The sequence below is a fragment of the Onychostoma macrolepis genome, chromosome 23, assembly GCF_012432095.1.
Source record: "Onychostoma macrolepis isolate SWU-2019 chromosome 23, ASM1243209v1, whole genome shotgun sequence".
In the NCBI taxonomy this organism is placed as follows: Eukaryota; Metazoa; Chordata; class Actinopteri; order Cypriniformes; family Cyprinidae; genus Onychostoma; species Onychostoma macrolepis.
This window is the reverse complement of record NC_081177.1, coordinates 19498501-19513139: the sequence shown is the minus strand read 5'-3', so window position 1 is coordinate 19513139 and position 14639 is coordinate 19498501. Positions and strand designations below refer to the sequence as shown.

Sequence of the window (14639 nt, the reverse complement as noted above, 5' to 3'; positions counted from 1 at the left end):
AGCCAATGTGGCCAATTTAGTGATTTGTCACTAGATTTAGTGACTTCCTCATTCCTTTAGAGACTTTTTTTTCAATTTGTTGGACAAACCTTACATTCCTAGATTCTCCCATGACGTCATGAAGACAAGTTCACTGATCTGAATAAATATAAATATAGATCAGTGAACTCACCTTTATGAGGTCATCTAGCAACATTAAATGACCAGTTTTAGCTACTTTCAATTGAAAGCAGTTGGCAACACTGGACAGTGTTTTTTTTTTTTCCTTTGTATTTTAATGGTTTAAGTGAAATGTGGGGTCATACATTTTTTTTTTTTAAATCCACACATCGCTTCTGGCCACTGTTGTGTTCGGTGGGATTAGTGCCACAATATGTAAGACCCTGCTTACAGTGCCATCACCGGTGCACTGTTGCATTTGTCCAATTTTCCAGCCAAAAAAAATGTCCAATGTGTCATATTTTCATTGGAAAGTGTTTGTCTCCTCCTCTTTGCTGCTCCTAACTAGGTTAGGAGACCTCTTCAGCTCTCTTAAATAATTTAGGAGCTGATACCTAGTCTTAACACTTAAGAACCTTTTGAATCACTCTTATTCTTAAGTCTAGGAATAAGAGTAAAATTACATCATTCTTAGAATTTTGACACACTTAGGACGAAAATTTTACTCTGGAGCGGCTTTATACATACGGCCCCAGATAATTAAAAATGCGGGGGCAAAGATGTCCTGTGGAGAATTACTGTTTTTGTAACATTTAATTTATTTGATCATTTTCTTTATTTTATACACCATAGTAATCTTGGTAATTCACAGGGCACTGCACACATTTATTCATTTTGCTCATCACGTTTATTCATTTTGCTCAATCCCACATCAAATATGTTACTCCATTTGTAGCTAAACATGATTGCAAATTAAGAAATTTACATTTTTAAAAAGTGACGTGATTTGATGCAACATTCAATAAAATGGAATCCCAGCATCCATTTTTCCAAACAATTCTTCACTTAGTTAGTATACCATTTTAGTTTTAAAAAAGGTAAAACAATTAAAAGCAACAAATTCTCATGTCCCTGAGTCTTTTCACACTGACAGAAAAAGATTAAAATCATCAATGTGTTCATTTCAAGGGGACCTCATCACAAGCAAAGTAATCCTTCAGAGGTGCTAGAAGATGTCTTATGACAGGGACGCTCCAGGACTTCCCAAGCACTCTTTGCCTCTGCAAACGCCCCATATTTTTCACATCTGTGTAATGCTTCGGAAATCCAAATATTCTGTGAAAGTGTCAGAATCAGCATAAATAAAATACATATTTGTATTTTCGTTTTTATTTATAGCTAAGTGTAGAACTAAAACTTACTTCTCCATTTCTGTGATCCATATATTGTCATCTTTTCCGTTCATGGTGATGGGGAAATGGGCATCATTGGTGCCCTGCTTCAGCGAGTTTGGTCGTGTGGTGATGGTGCGAACTTTTTCATACTGCAAAACAAGCAAAACAGTACATAACAGTTTCAGAACTCATCACTAGTGATATCATTACAATAACTATATACTGCATATCTTTGGTTAGAAGCTCATTACAAACCTTTGCAGTGCGGCCAGGCTCCAGACATTCCTGAAGACTTAGTTTATCATTCTGAGATGCTATGATTGGTCTGGTCAAAACAGAATAAAATTAATGATGTATTAAATATTTATTTACTTTAGTTTACACAGTTGAGTGTATTTTCCAGGTAAAAAAAAAAGCGGGTGTGTTATTCATATGAATATAACTGACGCACCTGTTCATGCCAGGTATGTTCCCCCAGAAGTATCTTGCTCTGTTAGCTGGACTCACTTTCACAGCATCAACAAGCACAGGGTTACACTTAAAAAAAAAAAAACACATACACACTTACTACATCATGAGACCAAGTATTTTTTTTAAAGGGGTCATGAACTGAGAAACCAAAATTCCCTTGATCTTTTGACATATAAGAAGTCATTGTAATATAAATACATCCTGTAAGTTTCAGAACTCAAAACAGCTTATATTGAAGGCAGTCTGCCAAAACAACAGCTTTTGGAATGTTCTATTCCATGATGCAATAGTGTGGATAAGCACCGCCTCCGCAGAAGGTTTAGCCCCATCAGTAAAAACTTGGTCTTTTGTTCACTTAATTTTACCGCAGATTTGTTTACAAACAAGACAATACGAAGCAGGATTTTCAAAAAGTTTGAAACTAAAAGAGGATGCTGTGCCAACTATATCGGATCCGACAGTAATGTCACAACACTAATGAAAACAGTTACACTTAAAGCACAATATGCAAGTTTTTGCCGCTAGAGGGCGCGTATTCAAAACAATCAAAGTAACAAAGGCGTAGTTTGATGACGGCCTGACTGAGTGTGGAATCATGGGAGTGGTCGTCTTCATCCCCACAGCTGATGCAATCCGACAGGACTCGGGCAGAAATCATGTTCATGGATGAGCTAATAATGTATTCAAGATTTATTGACGTCGTAGTATGAAGCAGGGTGAGGCTGAAAGCCATCGAAGCGAAACGAGGCCACTGAACGAGTGTGACACGACTCGAAAGCAGTGGAGCTTCCGCTTCCGCTCCTTCCGGTCATGTGTATGTGGCTTAAAGCAGCGCTGTTTTATCATACTAGATACATTTGAAAGTTCTGTTATAATGCTACTCTGTGCGGTCGTCACCTGTATAATAAAACGCATAACATATTAAAGCGTCTTTGGTGTTTCCATGTTTTCTACAAAACAAAATAGAGGGTGTATGAGGTCATTGGCAGGCGACAAATGACCAGGGATGAGCCACTATTTAAAATTGCCATTTCTCTGGATTTAAACATTTTTCGAAACATTTGGGATAATCCAAGTACACAAGTCAGCAAAATACTGTATATAACACAGTTCTAGTGATTTTGGGATATTTTAATAAAATAAATCTTACATATTGTGCCTTTAAGTGGTCATGATTGCTTTGTTAAACAGATCGTTTGATATGTATCGAGTTATTTATGCATTTTTGACCTAAATCACAGCAGCGTCCATCTGTGAGGAATGAATGTATGCTGTCAAACATACACAACTGTTAGCCAATCATAGCAGTGGGCGTTTACTTCCGAGTCTATAATCTGCCACACCTATTCAAACAGAACGTTCTGATGAGGGGGGGTCAAAAACAGGACAGGAAATAGCCTGTTACTTCTAAATTATGATGTTTTTTAATGTAAAAATTTTGATAACATAAGTGGATCTGAGAGAACAGTAAAAAACAAAAAACAAAGGCAGTTCATGACCCCTTTAAAATGTGAGGCTATGATTCAAGAAATATTAAATAGAATATAAGAGCTTTTTAAATTTACAGTAAACTGCTTAAGAGTATTTATGAAAATTCTATCCAACAAGAAGAACACTCACTTCCAGAAAGCGGCAAATGTTAGCTTTAACCTGGGTTTCCATGAACACCACGTTCTCAAACAGCCAGAAGAACGGTTGTGGGTCATCTTCCTTCGGTTTCATAACATTCAGAAGCCGATAATATTCAAAAAAGAGCCGCCCTGTGCCCTCTGCAGAGAGTAAAGAGGATCTCAGATGCAATGAATGATGTTAACGGTTACCTGTTTTTACATGAGAGCAAGCACTGAGCCTGCTCAGCAGTAGCATGTTTAACAAAACTTTAAATCTTGACTTACCATACAAGCCTTTCCGGGCAGGATTGACTATGGACAAGTCATTACAAGGACTTCCACCAATGAGAAGATCAAATGGGCCCCATTTGTCAATCTGAACAATGAAAGAGAAAAACATTCAATGGGCAGACTGCTGAGGAGTCTTCTTCAGATGTGTAATTAAATCTCAATTAGCATAGAGAGGTTTTTAACATTTAAAACATTTTAATCAAATCTCAGAGATTTCTGTCACTCTACTAAGTCTATTCACCCAAAACTCTGACGCTTCCAAACACTCATAAACAGATCAAAACATAAATCCATATGAATGTTTACAGCATTCAAATAAAATGAGGTTCTTTCTTGCAGGTCACACCAACAGGTTTGAACTTCCACAAGAACCAATGAGGTTTGGTCTCACTAGTCAAGCAGGAATAGTTGAGCTTCTGGTTACGTTCACTGATCAATGCTTATACGTGAATAAAAACCCAAATTAAATCTGTTCATCATATAAAGTGATTGTCTCTCTACAGAAGACTGGGATTTTTTCATTCATATGGATTTATTTTTTATCTCTTTACAAGCATCTTGAAGCATCAGAATTTTGGGTGAAGAGACTGTCAGTGGAGGAACAGAAATCTCTCAGATTTCATAAAAAATATTTTATTACCAAAAGTCTTGTGGTTTTGGAATGACACGAGCGTGAGTAAATTATAGAATTTTCATTTTGGGGTAAACCAACACTTTAAAGACAAGAAAAAAAAAAAAAAAGATGAGAAATTATTTTGTAACCATACATGCTTTTTCGTAATGTTCTTAACATCATCAACATGAGTGATTTTTCCATCATGGTTAACCATAGAAACGGTGATGGATTCTTCATCAACTTCTGAGGCCACATATTTTTCCACTTTAAAGCCAAGATCTCTCAGAACAAGGTATCCTGAAACATAAAAATGTATGTAAATAAGCCACATAACCAGTACAAGAACAGACTATAATAAGTGTATATTACACTACAAGTGGTTGAGTAATTCGTCAAGTTTTACCTGTGGCTATACCATCAAATAAGGAAAGCACTCTGATTGGACGTCGCTGGTTAGCAGGGATTGATGGGTAAACTCGATGGGGCTCCTGAGGAGGACAAATGTCAGTGGAGGAACCAATACAAATACAAATCAGAAAGATCATTCAACATTTTTATAAGATGATGAACTACATAAAACAAACACTAACAAACTCCATGGCGCTGTTGTTGGCAAAGAATTCCTGCACACGGATGCTCCAGTCATGCCTGGGCTTCAAAGCTCCAGAGCTGCTCTCAGGTGCACACAGGTAACACGTCCATGGGTCCACATTTTTCAGCCGGTTAAATGTCCCCTCACCCACTAGGATATCCAGACAGTCCACACAGTAGGATCTAGAGAAGTGAAGACCACCAAATTTAAATTTAAAGTCATTCAAGCTACACATTTTATCAGATTTTGCTTTCCCTGGGAATCAAACCCATGACCTTGTATCACCAATATCATAAACACTCACCGACAACAGCTCTCATGACCACACAGAATGACCTCCATGCCTGAACAGCAAACGGTGCAGTATGACTGATAGCCATCTTCATCATATCTGAACAGCGTCTCCGTGAAATTATACTACAATTTGATAAACAGACACATCACTGAAGGATTGTATTGTACTGCATGAGACTGTATACATGATTTTATGCAACATTTAGTAATAGTATTTTTAGTATATTTAGTATTTTGCTGGTACAGCCAAAACCCATGTGAGGAGAGAACTACAGCTGTGTAACTATATTTAGTACCTTGCAGTTTGCACACAGCCTTCCTTCAAAGAGTGGGTGGATGATTTCGACAGGTGTACTCCCACATGATAAGCAGAACTCTGAGGAGGAGGAGAAATAAAGTTAGGATGAACTTCACTCATTATCAAGAGTTACTGCAATGTTTATGAAAGGGTGTCTTACCTCCTATGTTTCTCTTGTTTTCCAGAAATTCATGCACCATTTGATCTGTAAAAACATTTCAATAAACACCAGATTTTTTCTTGCTTTGCCATTACAATTTTAACAGCAACAATAAATATTAATGATGTACATACGTCTTTTTTGGCTGTTCTGTCTGGACTCGATATGTACGCTTGGGGTAATATTTTGATGCTTATTCCGCTGTGTGTATTTTTGTTTTCTACTGGTCTTCACAGTCTGCCAGGATCTCTGATTCCATTTTGAATACATGCGTTTCCTATAAACTTCTGTTGTCCCAAGGTCTATCGAGCCACTGTGCAGGTCCAGGGATTCAGGGAGTTTGCTGAGAGACACAGTTAATTTAAATAACTTTCCTGTAGTGTCTTTGTGGTTTGCCATGTTCCTATTCACTGATCGATGCATATAAATCTGGTCTAAGAAGAAAAAAAATACATATAGTAAATGAATAGAGCATACAATACTACATGATACACATTTGAATAAAGCACTAAAGTCAAAGAGCATCCTCCGGTGCTTGTTGCATACTATTGCATTCTGATTGAGGTTGAAGTCCATCTGGACCCAATGGTTCAAAGCCTCCAAAAGCCCAGTCCAACATGACTCTAAGTAGTTCATCCTTAGAGTCCGTCTCAGGAGAAAAAAACATTCTACTGCGTCTGGAAGCCACCTAGAGACACATGAGGCAAAGATGTTTCTGAACTAACATTTGGAAGTTTTATTTTTCCAAATTTAGATTTGGAAATTAGGCTTAGATTGCCAAAACTGTTTTTCCAGGCTGTAATAGAGTAAATTACAAACTGCATGCAAGTACATGGACTATAAAGCACTAATAACAAAATTTGTCTTACCTGCAGAGAACTGAAAATTGCATCTTTGTATGCCATTACTGTAGCGAAGGAATTCGAACAGAAGCACTTGGCAAATGAAAAGAAGGGCAGGAGATCATCTGCTTGGACCTGCAATAGACCATTTGTTATATACACATATTTAAGTAAAAGAATACCCAAAAGCTTGAACATAAGACTTTGCATAGTCATTTTTGTACCTCTGATTGCATCCTGTTCCCAAAGAAAACCACGTTACGCATGGAACCACAAGGCTTTTTGCTGTCCCAGTTCTGAACCAGTCCAGGCCAAAGACCAAAACCCTCAATTGGCCCCCAAACCATCTCACCCACTGTGCTACCATCCTAAAAAGAGAAACACAGCTCTCATTGGCTGGAGAGTCTAAAGTCTTGCTCTACATTTTCTGATGTTAAAATACTTTTATCCTGTTTCACCTTAAAGAAATAGTTAAAAGCACATAAATTTCACACTTCAGCTTTGATTACATGCACAGAAGTATTATAAAATTTTTTTTTCTCATTGTTTCGTGTAGAAGACGTATTTTCTTTCCTTTCTGGCAGAGGAAGCAAAATGTTTAATCAAGATATCAAGAACTGAACTGAACCAATGAGCAGACATTTACCGCGTAATTCCATGTGACATCATCAGCATCACAGTTGTAATCGTCATCATCATCAGTGATTTCATCGTCATCATCATCATCATCCAAGATTACAGACACATATGGAAGATCCCCTGGCAAAAAGAAGGGCAAAGTAAGTTTTACTTAGACCTGTCTCAATGTTGCAGAACTGTAGAAGAAAATACCAATAGTAGGTATATCTGAACAGGGTCTGAAACCTTCTGTGTTATTTTGGCTTTCTGTGTCTGAATCAGAAGAGATTGGCACAATATCATCCACTTCCATTGGTGCAATGTCCTCCACGTCTATTGGCGCCATATCATCTATTTCCGTTAAGTCAATGATATCTGAAATTCAAATGCATTCATGATGCAAAGTAAGTACAGATCGGATCCTCAATATGTCATGCACCTTATGGAGTATATGCATGTCTTATTACCAGATATGATGCTCCCTTGAGTCTCTGGGCTGAGATGTGATGGAGCACTTTTATATGAGCTGCTGTCTGTAGCATCATCCTCAGCCATATCCTTCTCCTCAAAGTCCTCCATTTTCATCTCCTTGAGATAGTCAATTTGTTGAAACATCTGGTATACAGACAACCACACACAAATACAAACCAAACCTTTAGATGTTTGCTTTTTACAACTTGCTGTCATGCTAGTATGTTCTAGACGGTTGAGTGAATTGCTATGGACGCAAGATATTCTCGACATTTTAAACATCATCAGAGGTCCCTAAATACAAACTAAATTAATTTTCATAACCACTGTCACATTAAAAGTGAGAAATGATATCTTGTTACACAGATACATGAAATTTTGGTCTCTCAAGCTCTTCATACTTCAGTGACTCACCTGTTCAAAAATTATCTCTTTTTTCAATGTTCTGGGCAATGCCAACAAGCTAACGATTAATTTCCCAAAACTTGATGTCCTTCCCATAATCCTCAGCTCTGTCTTCCAGTACTCCTCCATTGACTGGTCGGCGGGGTGTGTGTCACTTTCATCAATGAACTGGTACTCCAAAAACTCATCTGTGAGTAAGCTGACTTTCTCAGGGCTTGAGCAAACCCCAAAACAGACACCTAAATCTTGAACTATTTTGCCAGTCACTTCAAGCTTTTTTCCTGGACACAACACTAATGACAAGTTTCTCATGGTGGAATCTGAGAAGGGTAAATGTTCAACGATATTAACAGTCACAGTCGTGTAGAAGGAGATGACAGAACTGTGGAACGTCTCCAAGTAGTCAGTCAACTCTTCAGAGCGTCGCAGGAGAAACTCAGCAGCCTGTTTGCCAACTTTAACCTCTCCTCTAGGTAAATGTCCCACTGTTTCCTGTATAAGCGAGGTCTTCCCTCTTCTGAGAAAAAACTCTGCTGCTTTTGGTCTGAGGAAACTCGCTGTGTAGAATCTCACTAATTGAGAAGCATCTTGGAGGAGCTGTGTCACACTAACACCTCGGTCAATATTCTCCTGAAAATCGCAAAGCGGTTGCAAAGCATGGCTAAGAAAGAGGATGTTGAGTCTTATTTTGGGATCACTAAGAAGACGACAGATCACTTTTTCATCTGCATCCAGAGATTCAAAGTATTTCTCAATATCTGACCAAGCTAAAGTCATTTTCTGGATGATTCTCCAGAAGAGAGAGCATTGCGACGTCAGGATATTACTGATGTTTGAACAATATTCAAGCAAAGCTTGTAGAGAAGCTGGAAAAGATGGAAAGTGCTTGTAGATCTCTGTGATGAGATTCACAATCGGGCCAGATATCTCCATTTTCTCAACACCACTGTGACACACTCGTCCTGCCATATCTGTAAGTCCACATAAAGACACAATGTCAGGTTTCAGCAGCTTCAGACCTGAGAGAAGATCTTCATGATCTGGGAAATTTGAATAAAATATTGCCATGTTCATTAGAGGTATTCTAAACTTCTTCAGCATCTCCACAATGCAGGTGCAGATGGCATCAGCAGTCTCTTCCTCTGGATGAAGAACATCAAGCAGTCTGAATTTGTTTACCCCAGTAGCTTTGTCAAAAAAGCCCAAAAGCAGCACACTGGCCTTGTTCTCGTCCTCAAGCTCTACTCCATGGAATAAATAAAGGCAGTATGGAGTCTGAATGAAGACGGCTGTAATGTCTTCCTGACTTTTCTGGCCTAATATTAGACTATCCTTGCTACTGGCAAAGTTTGATCCAGCATCAGGTGAGGTAGATGAGCCATACTTTCTGATGAAAGACATTGTGGCTGGATTCCGGAAGAAAGACTCATGTGATCCCTTCTTAAAATTTAGCATTTTCTGGTTTAGAAACTTTGTCTGTACAGGACTGTGGCGTCTTGAAGATTGTTCTTCCTTCTTAGCTATCAATAAAAAGAGGGGGAAAAGTCATAAAATTGACAAAAATCACAATATCAATAATAAAAACTCAAAAAGTAAACACCTACAGATTTCAAACTCTCTGCTTGATTTCAATGACACCACTTCCCGTTCAACAAAACCCTCCTGAGTGTTATACTTCTGCTTTGCAAAATTGAGATCATAAAGATCTTTGAACCATGAAAGCAAATCTAATGTTTTCAGGGTGTCTCCATTCACCAACAATTTCAGCTCTAGTTCCTATAAAAAGAGAGGAAAAAACATGCACTGTTAAAAATACTGCATGTTGATCACTGCATAGCCATATAAATAAAACACATTTTATATGATGCATTAATTTACCAACATAATCTGAATTTTAATTTAATTGCTTCAAACATTTTCAAAGTGATTTTTTTTAATTGCTCACTTTCTTGATATGTGCCTTGTTGAAAGCCTCCTGTAGCAGATTGTAATTATCCAAGATGTCTGCATTCTCTTTTGCTGTGAACTTCACTTTATTTATGTCAACAGATCCAGGGTGAATGATGTGCATCAACTGACAAAAGGCGGCACCTGGAAAAACACACCATAAAAGTGTTAGCGAAAAATATCTAACATTCAACATTTTCAATTAACCTGGTAACAAAAATACCTGAGCAGGTGTGCTCCACTTGGCTGAAAGTGGCTTGCAGTATGTCATTGAGCCAGTCCAGCAGCTCACTGAGATTGTGTTTCTCATCTCCAATCTTCACTTTCACCACCATTTTCCCATAACCTGTGGAGACACTGTAATCTGAAAACCTGTGGACACTGTAGTCTGAAAACGTTGACAATATAATTGTTTACAGATAAGTACCCTAACAATGATACACGCATAGAGACAGTATTAAGTATGCAATAACTTCACAACATCATTAATATAACTTTTGAATCATAGTAATAGTATAGTTTTGAGTATAGTAATAAGTAACATTTTAATGTACCCGCAGACCACTATATGCGCTAAATGTGGGTTTGTTCATGCAAACCATCAAAAAAAAAAAAAAAAAAAAATCAGTTTAAAAGGACGCAGCAAACAAAATCATTTTCTTCTTGACACAAAATCCTCCCAGATGAATACGATTTTTTAACTAAAGTTAAATGACATTTTGAAAGATAAGATCTCTCAGAATCGCATCCGTGCACGCGCACGCGCACCCCTCGATTTGCCGCGAAATCTTAAAGGGAGGATGCAGGGGCCAATGAAGCGCGAGCGGCCTCCCAGCAGCCATTCCTCCACACTGCACAGTGGGACACAGACTGCATGGGAAACAAAGAAGCGGAAAATCATGTCTTAACAAACATGTTACTGTTCGGTGATAAAACGTTCTGCTAAAATGACTGCTGTATGTAAACAATTGTTTATTTATCTATCATGTTATACGTTCAAACCCTGCAGAAATCAATTTTTAAGTATAATCTTAAGTACAACATTTCTTAAATTAGAGTTATATAATGACAGATTTTCCTTGTGTAATATGTGAACACTTATTGTTTTTATGTGAGGCACACAACTTGACAAAATTATATCGTCAACGGTATTTGTAAATGTAACGTGATAAATGTATTTTTTTTTAACTCGAATGCCGTTTGCAAACTTTTAACCTATATATAAAAACATCACTAAGCACTCGGGTGTTTGTCCTTTTGAAGCCTTGCTTTTGTTCTTTAAAAATTCTACCAAGTGAAACAACTAGCGTTACAGGTTGCAAACAACTTTAAAATATACAATACAACATTCATAACCATCTTTAGCTATACCCACACTTCCAGATCGCGCGCAGCTATTTCCACATTTGCACGTAGCGCCGCCAGCTATTCGGACGCCCAGAGAGTAAAATCCATTACATTTACTACTAACGTTACTTACCACCACTCCGTCCCGTTCGGTGTTTTTGGTAATCGGACCTCCCTCTGGCGATGCCGCGAATTCAGTGGCTCATCAGATTGGTCCTTTGATTTGCGGGAGTCGATCGCGTTTGAATCCAGAAGCGTTCTGTTGCACGCGTTCCACTGTTTTGCAACGTGGGGAAACTGGATTCATCCTAGTGACTCGAATCTTTTGAATCACAAAAAGATTTGTTCACGGAGTTATGTAAAATTCCTCGTTACTCCAGTAGATGGCGATCAGTGCGTTATAAGTGAGTCTTCAATTTACTCAACCGAATCGCTAAAAAAACGAGTCATTCACAACCGAAACGTATAATTTTCTGTTATAGTTGTATGTCTAAAAATACCCGCATCTTTTGTGTTGTTGTGACCGTAGCTACTTACTAAATCACACGACGACCGATGTGCCCCTCTCTCTCTCTCGTGTTGTCGGTCAGAAGATCTTTGTTCAGTCTCGACTCGTTCAGATTCAAAACAATGACTCGTTTAGTGATGGGGGCGTGTTCGTTCACTTGGTCCGACCAATGAAATGCTTCTTTCAACCCGCCACTGGAAAGTTATTTGGTCGTGCTATAATCACTCTGCAAAAACGGTTCAAAAAAGACGAAAGGGAACGAAAAGTAGCCTGACTTCGGAATAAAGTGCTACCATACCACATTATTTCTTTATATGGCAGTAGTAGTGGAAAGTCTATTCCGAATTTAGCATATAAATGGAAGTGTATGAAAAAGATCTTACGATGCCATATAGCAACTAATCTTATGTATTTATAAATAAATGGTTAAAAGCGAAAGACGAAGCAGGTAGATATAATAATGGTCGAATTGCATATTGTGACAGAACTGTTGCAACGTATACAGTATAGTGCTAAACTGGGCTACTGTTTTTGCAAACATGGTACAACAGTGCTTTTTGAATACTCTAGAGTCTAGACCGCAATATTATCGACTTAACCTGGCGGGTTTTTTTTGTAATGGCGGCTAGTAGTAATGCATGAACCGGAAGTGATATTTCTTTGATCATTTACGCAACTGTTGAAAGCATTTTGATGTTTATCAGAATGTGACTTTAAGGTTGACCGAGACAAAACAAAATGCCGTTTCGAGAGGTAAACCTTAAACGTAACAAGCTAATTTGACAACATATCTCCTTTATTCTACCAACCTTATTTTTTTTAACCATAAGAACAAGCGCGGCCATTTGTAACTTGAATGTGCAAGGCATTTGGTGTCAGTCGATTCCAGTTATTTTTAGCCGTACAAAACAGCTAGTTATGCTGCTTGATACTGCAAACTAGCGCAAATCGTTTTACAACTTACTTGCATTTTTATTCTTATGTTATCTACCTCTAAAATCCCCATGATGCTTTGCGCCAATTGTAAACAGTAGGTTGGGATTTGAAAAATCTGCACAATGAGGCGACATTCTCTCTTCAAACATCGAACATCAAAAGCAAAGTAATTTTAATTAAATTAATTATGTAAAAGTGTAAAAGAATAATCAGAATAATCCCAAAAGTTAAAATGAGTGAGTTTTACAGCAGCAATATAATGGGCGTGTTAAATAATCCTGTATAGTAATGTTGGTCTATTATTTAACATAGGCCTATTGTGTAATCAAAACTTTCCCCTCATTAACAAGAACCCTGATGGACATTTCAAACGGCTTTCTTCATTTTTACAGATACATGTTGTATTTCCTTGCTTGAGAAATATTACAGTGAACACCGCTGATAGGAATCAGAAGTGAAAAGGGGGAGACAATTTTAAAGCGCCGTGTGGAAAAACCGGCCAAGAGGTGTGAGATTTGGAGATAATTTATCTCAGATAAACCAGAAGAACACACCACAACCACGTGGTTTTCATATTAATACAGCGAAACACAAAGAAATTAATCAGGAGAAACGGAACAAGCTGGCAGACTGAAATATTTTCTTCTGCCACATTAATACCAAGCGTTATTTTATCTTCTTACTAGGCTAATAAAAACAGACCATTATAGAAACGAATAATTTAGAAAAAAACGAATAAATCGGTGTCAATGAAAATTCTATAGCTAATGTAGGCCTGTGGTTCAACTCCAGTCCTCGGGAACCACTGCTCTGCTCATAATCAGAGGCGAACCAACATGAAGTGGGGGCCCCAGGCAAAATTAATAGATGAGGCCCTTCTAAAAGATTATTTTGTTAATATATCTTTGTTACCTAGATATATATTTATACAACATACAAAAAGTAGTCAAAACACATAATATAACATAAATAGTTTATTTTTTAAAACAAAGTGCTTATTCTTTAACTAAATTTTAATCAGGAACTTAAGGTGACAGGAACTTAAGTAATGCTCCTGCATGCAGAAGTATATGATTAGCATTTTAATTTAATTTAAAGTTTATTAACTATTAGTTCATTGTTAGTTGACAACTAATTATGTTAACTCAACTAATTTACTGTAGAAGAGCTAAATAAATAATGTCAACTAAGTAAATGTAATGATATTTATTTATATTGATTCAAGAGCTCCCCACTGGCAGCAAGACACAGTACCGAAACTTGCCAAGTGGTGATGTGCGCGTCTTTCCCGGTACCACCTATTCTGTTACAGCATATTAATACCTGCTAAATGCTATATAATACATGCTGCTGCTAAGTGCAACCCTAGCTAACCTGTTTCCCAGTAACCCTATTAGTAATTGGACTAGTAATTCATCTAGCAAATAATTAAACGAAAATAAGCTGAAATTAACAACAAAAACATGTGTTTGTCATATGATTATCATTAAGTCAATCTTATCTCCATCACTTAACTTACCGCTGCCATGTTTCCTCTTTTCCTCCTCTTCTTGCTTTTTTTCCGCTTTTGGCTGCCAGATGGATAAGTCCTTTTCATTTTTAAAATAGCCTAGTAAATGCATGAGTAAGTGCTGTGCCAGTTTGAAAACGGCGGCCGACGCATCACGAGGAAAAAGCAAGCACATCCAGCGTAAAGCGAGAGGGAGCCCCCTAGGGGGGATGCAGATATATTGCTCCATGTTACGTGTATATTATTAATAATGACATTTCCGATTGTTCAAATGGTCAGCTGTCGGGGGCCCCCTCAAAATGCGGGGCCCCAGGCAATTGCCTGCCCTATTGCTACGCCTCTGCTCATAATGTATGCGTCTCTTATCTGACACACTCAGTTTAGTTCAT

The 14639-nt window shown here is 37.8% G+C and overlaps 1 protein-coding gene across 6 annotated transcripts; it reads right to left on the bottom strand.

Moving 5' to 3' along the window:
- Positions 1-807: 807 nt before the first annotated feature.
- Positions 808-14399, bottom strand: dnmt3bb.2 (DNA (cytosine-5-)-methyltransferase 3 beta, duplicate b.2). 6 transcript variants are annotated; one of them, XM_058762326.1, is made up of 25 exons: positions 14260-14392; positions 11430-11618; positions 10173-10295; positions 9948-10093; positions 9607-9778; positions 8012-9522; positions 7594-7741; positions 7373-7501; positions 7155-7267; positions 6733-6876; positions 6536-6643; positions 6213-6354; positions 5801-6100; positions 5667-5711; positions 5505-5584; positions 5219-5331; positions 4913-5096; positions 4726-4810; positions 4474-4619; positions 3701-3791; positions 3426-3574; positions 1786-1871; positions 1590-1659; positions 1362-1483; positions 808-1275 (listed from the first exon to the last, which is right to left on the bottom strand). In XM_058762326.1, the coding sequence occupies exons 3-25, from the start codon at positions 10282-10284 to the stop codon at positions 1119-1121; spliced, it is 4353 nt and encodes a 1450-aa protein (XP_058618309.1). In that variant the 5' UTR covers positions 10285-10295; positions 11430-11618; positions 14260-14392; the 3' UTR covers positions 808-1118. The 6 variants fall into 6 exon arrangements, with proteins under 6 accessions (XP_058618309.1, XP_058618307.1, XP_058618306.1 ...); XM_058762324.1 differs by lacking the exon at positions 14260-14392 and adding an exon at positions 11834-12844; XM_058762323.1 differs by lacking the exon at positions 11430-11618 and having other exon boundaries at positions 14260-14399.
- Positions 14400-14639: the final 240 nt, after the last annotated feature.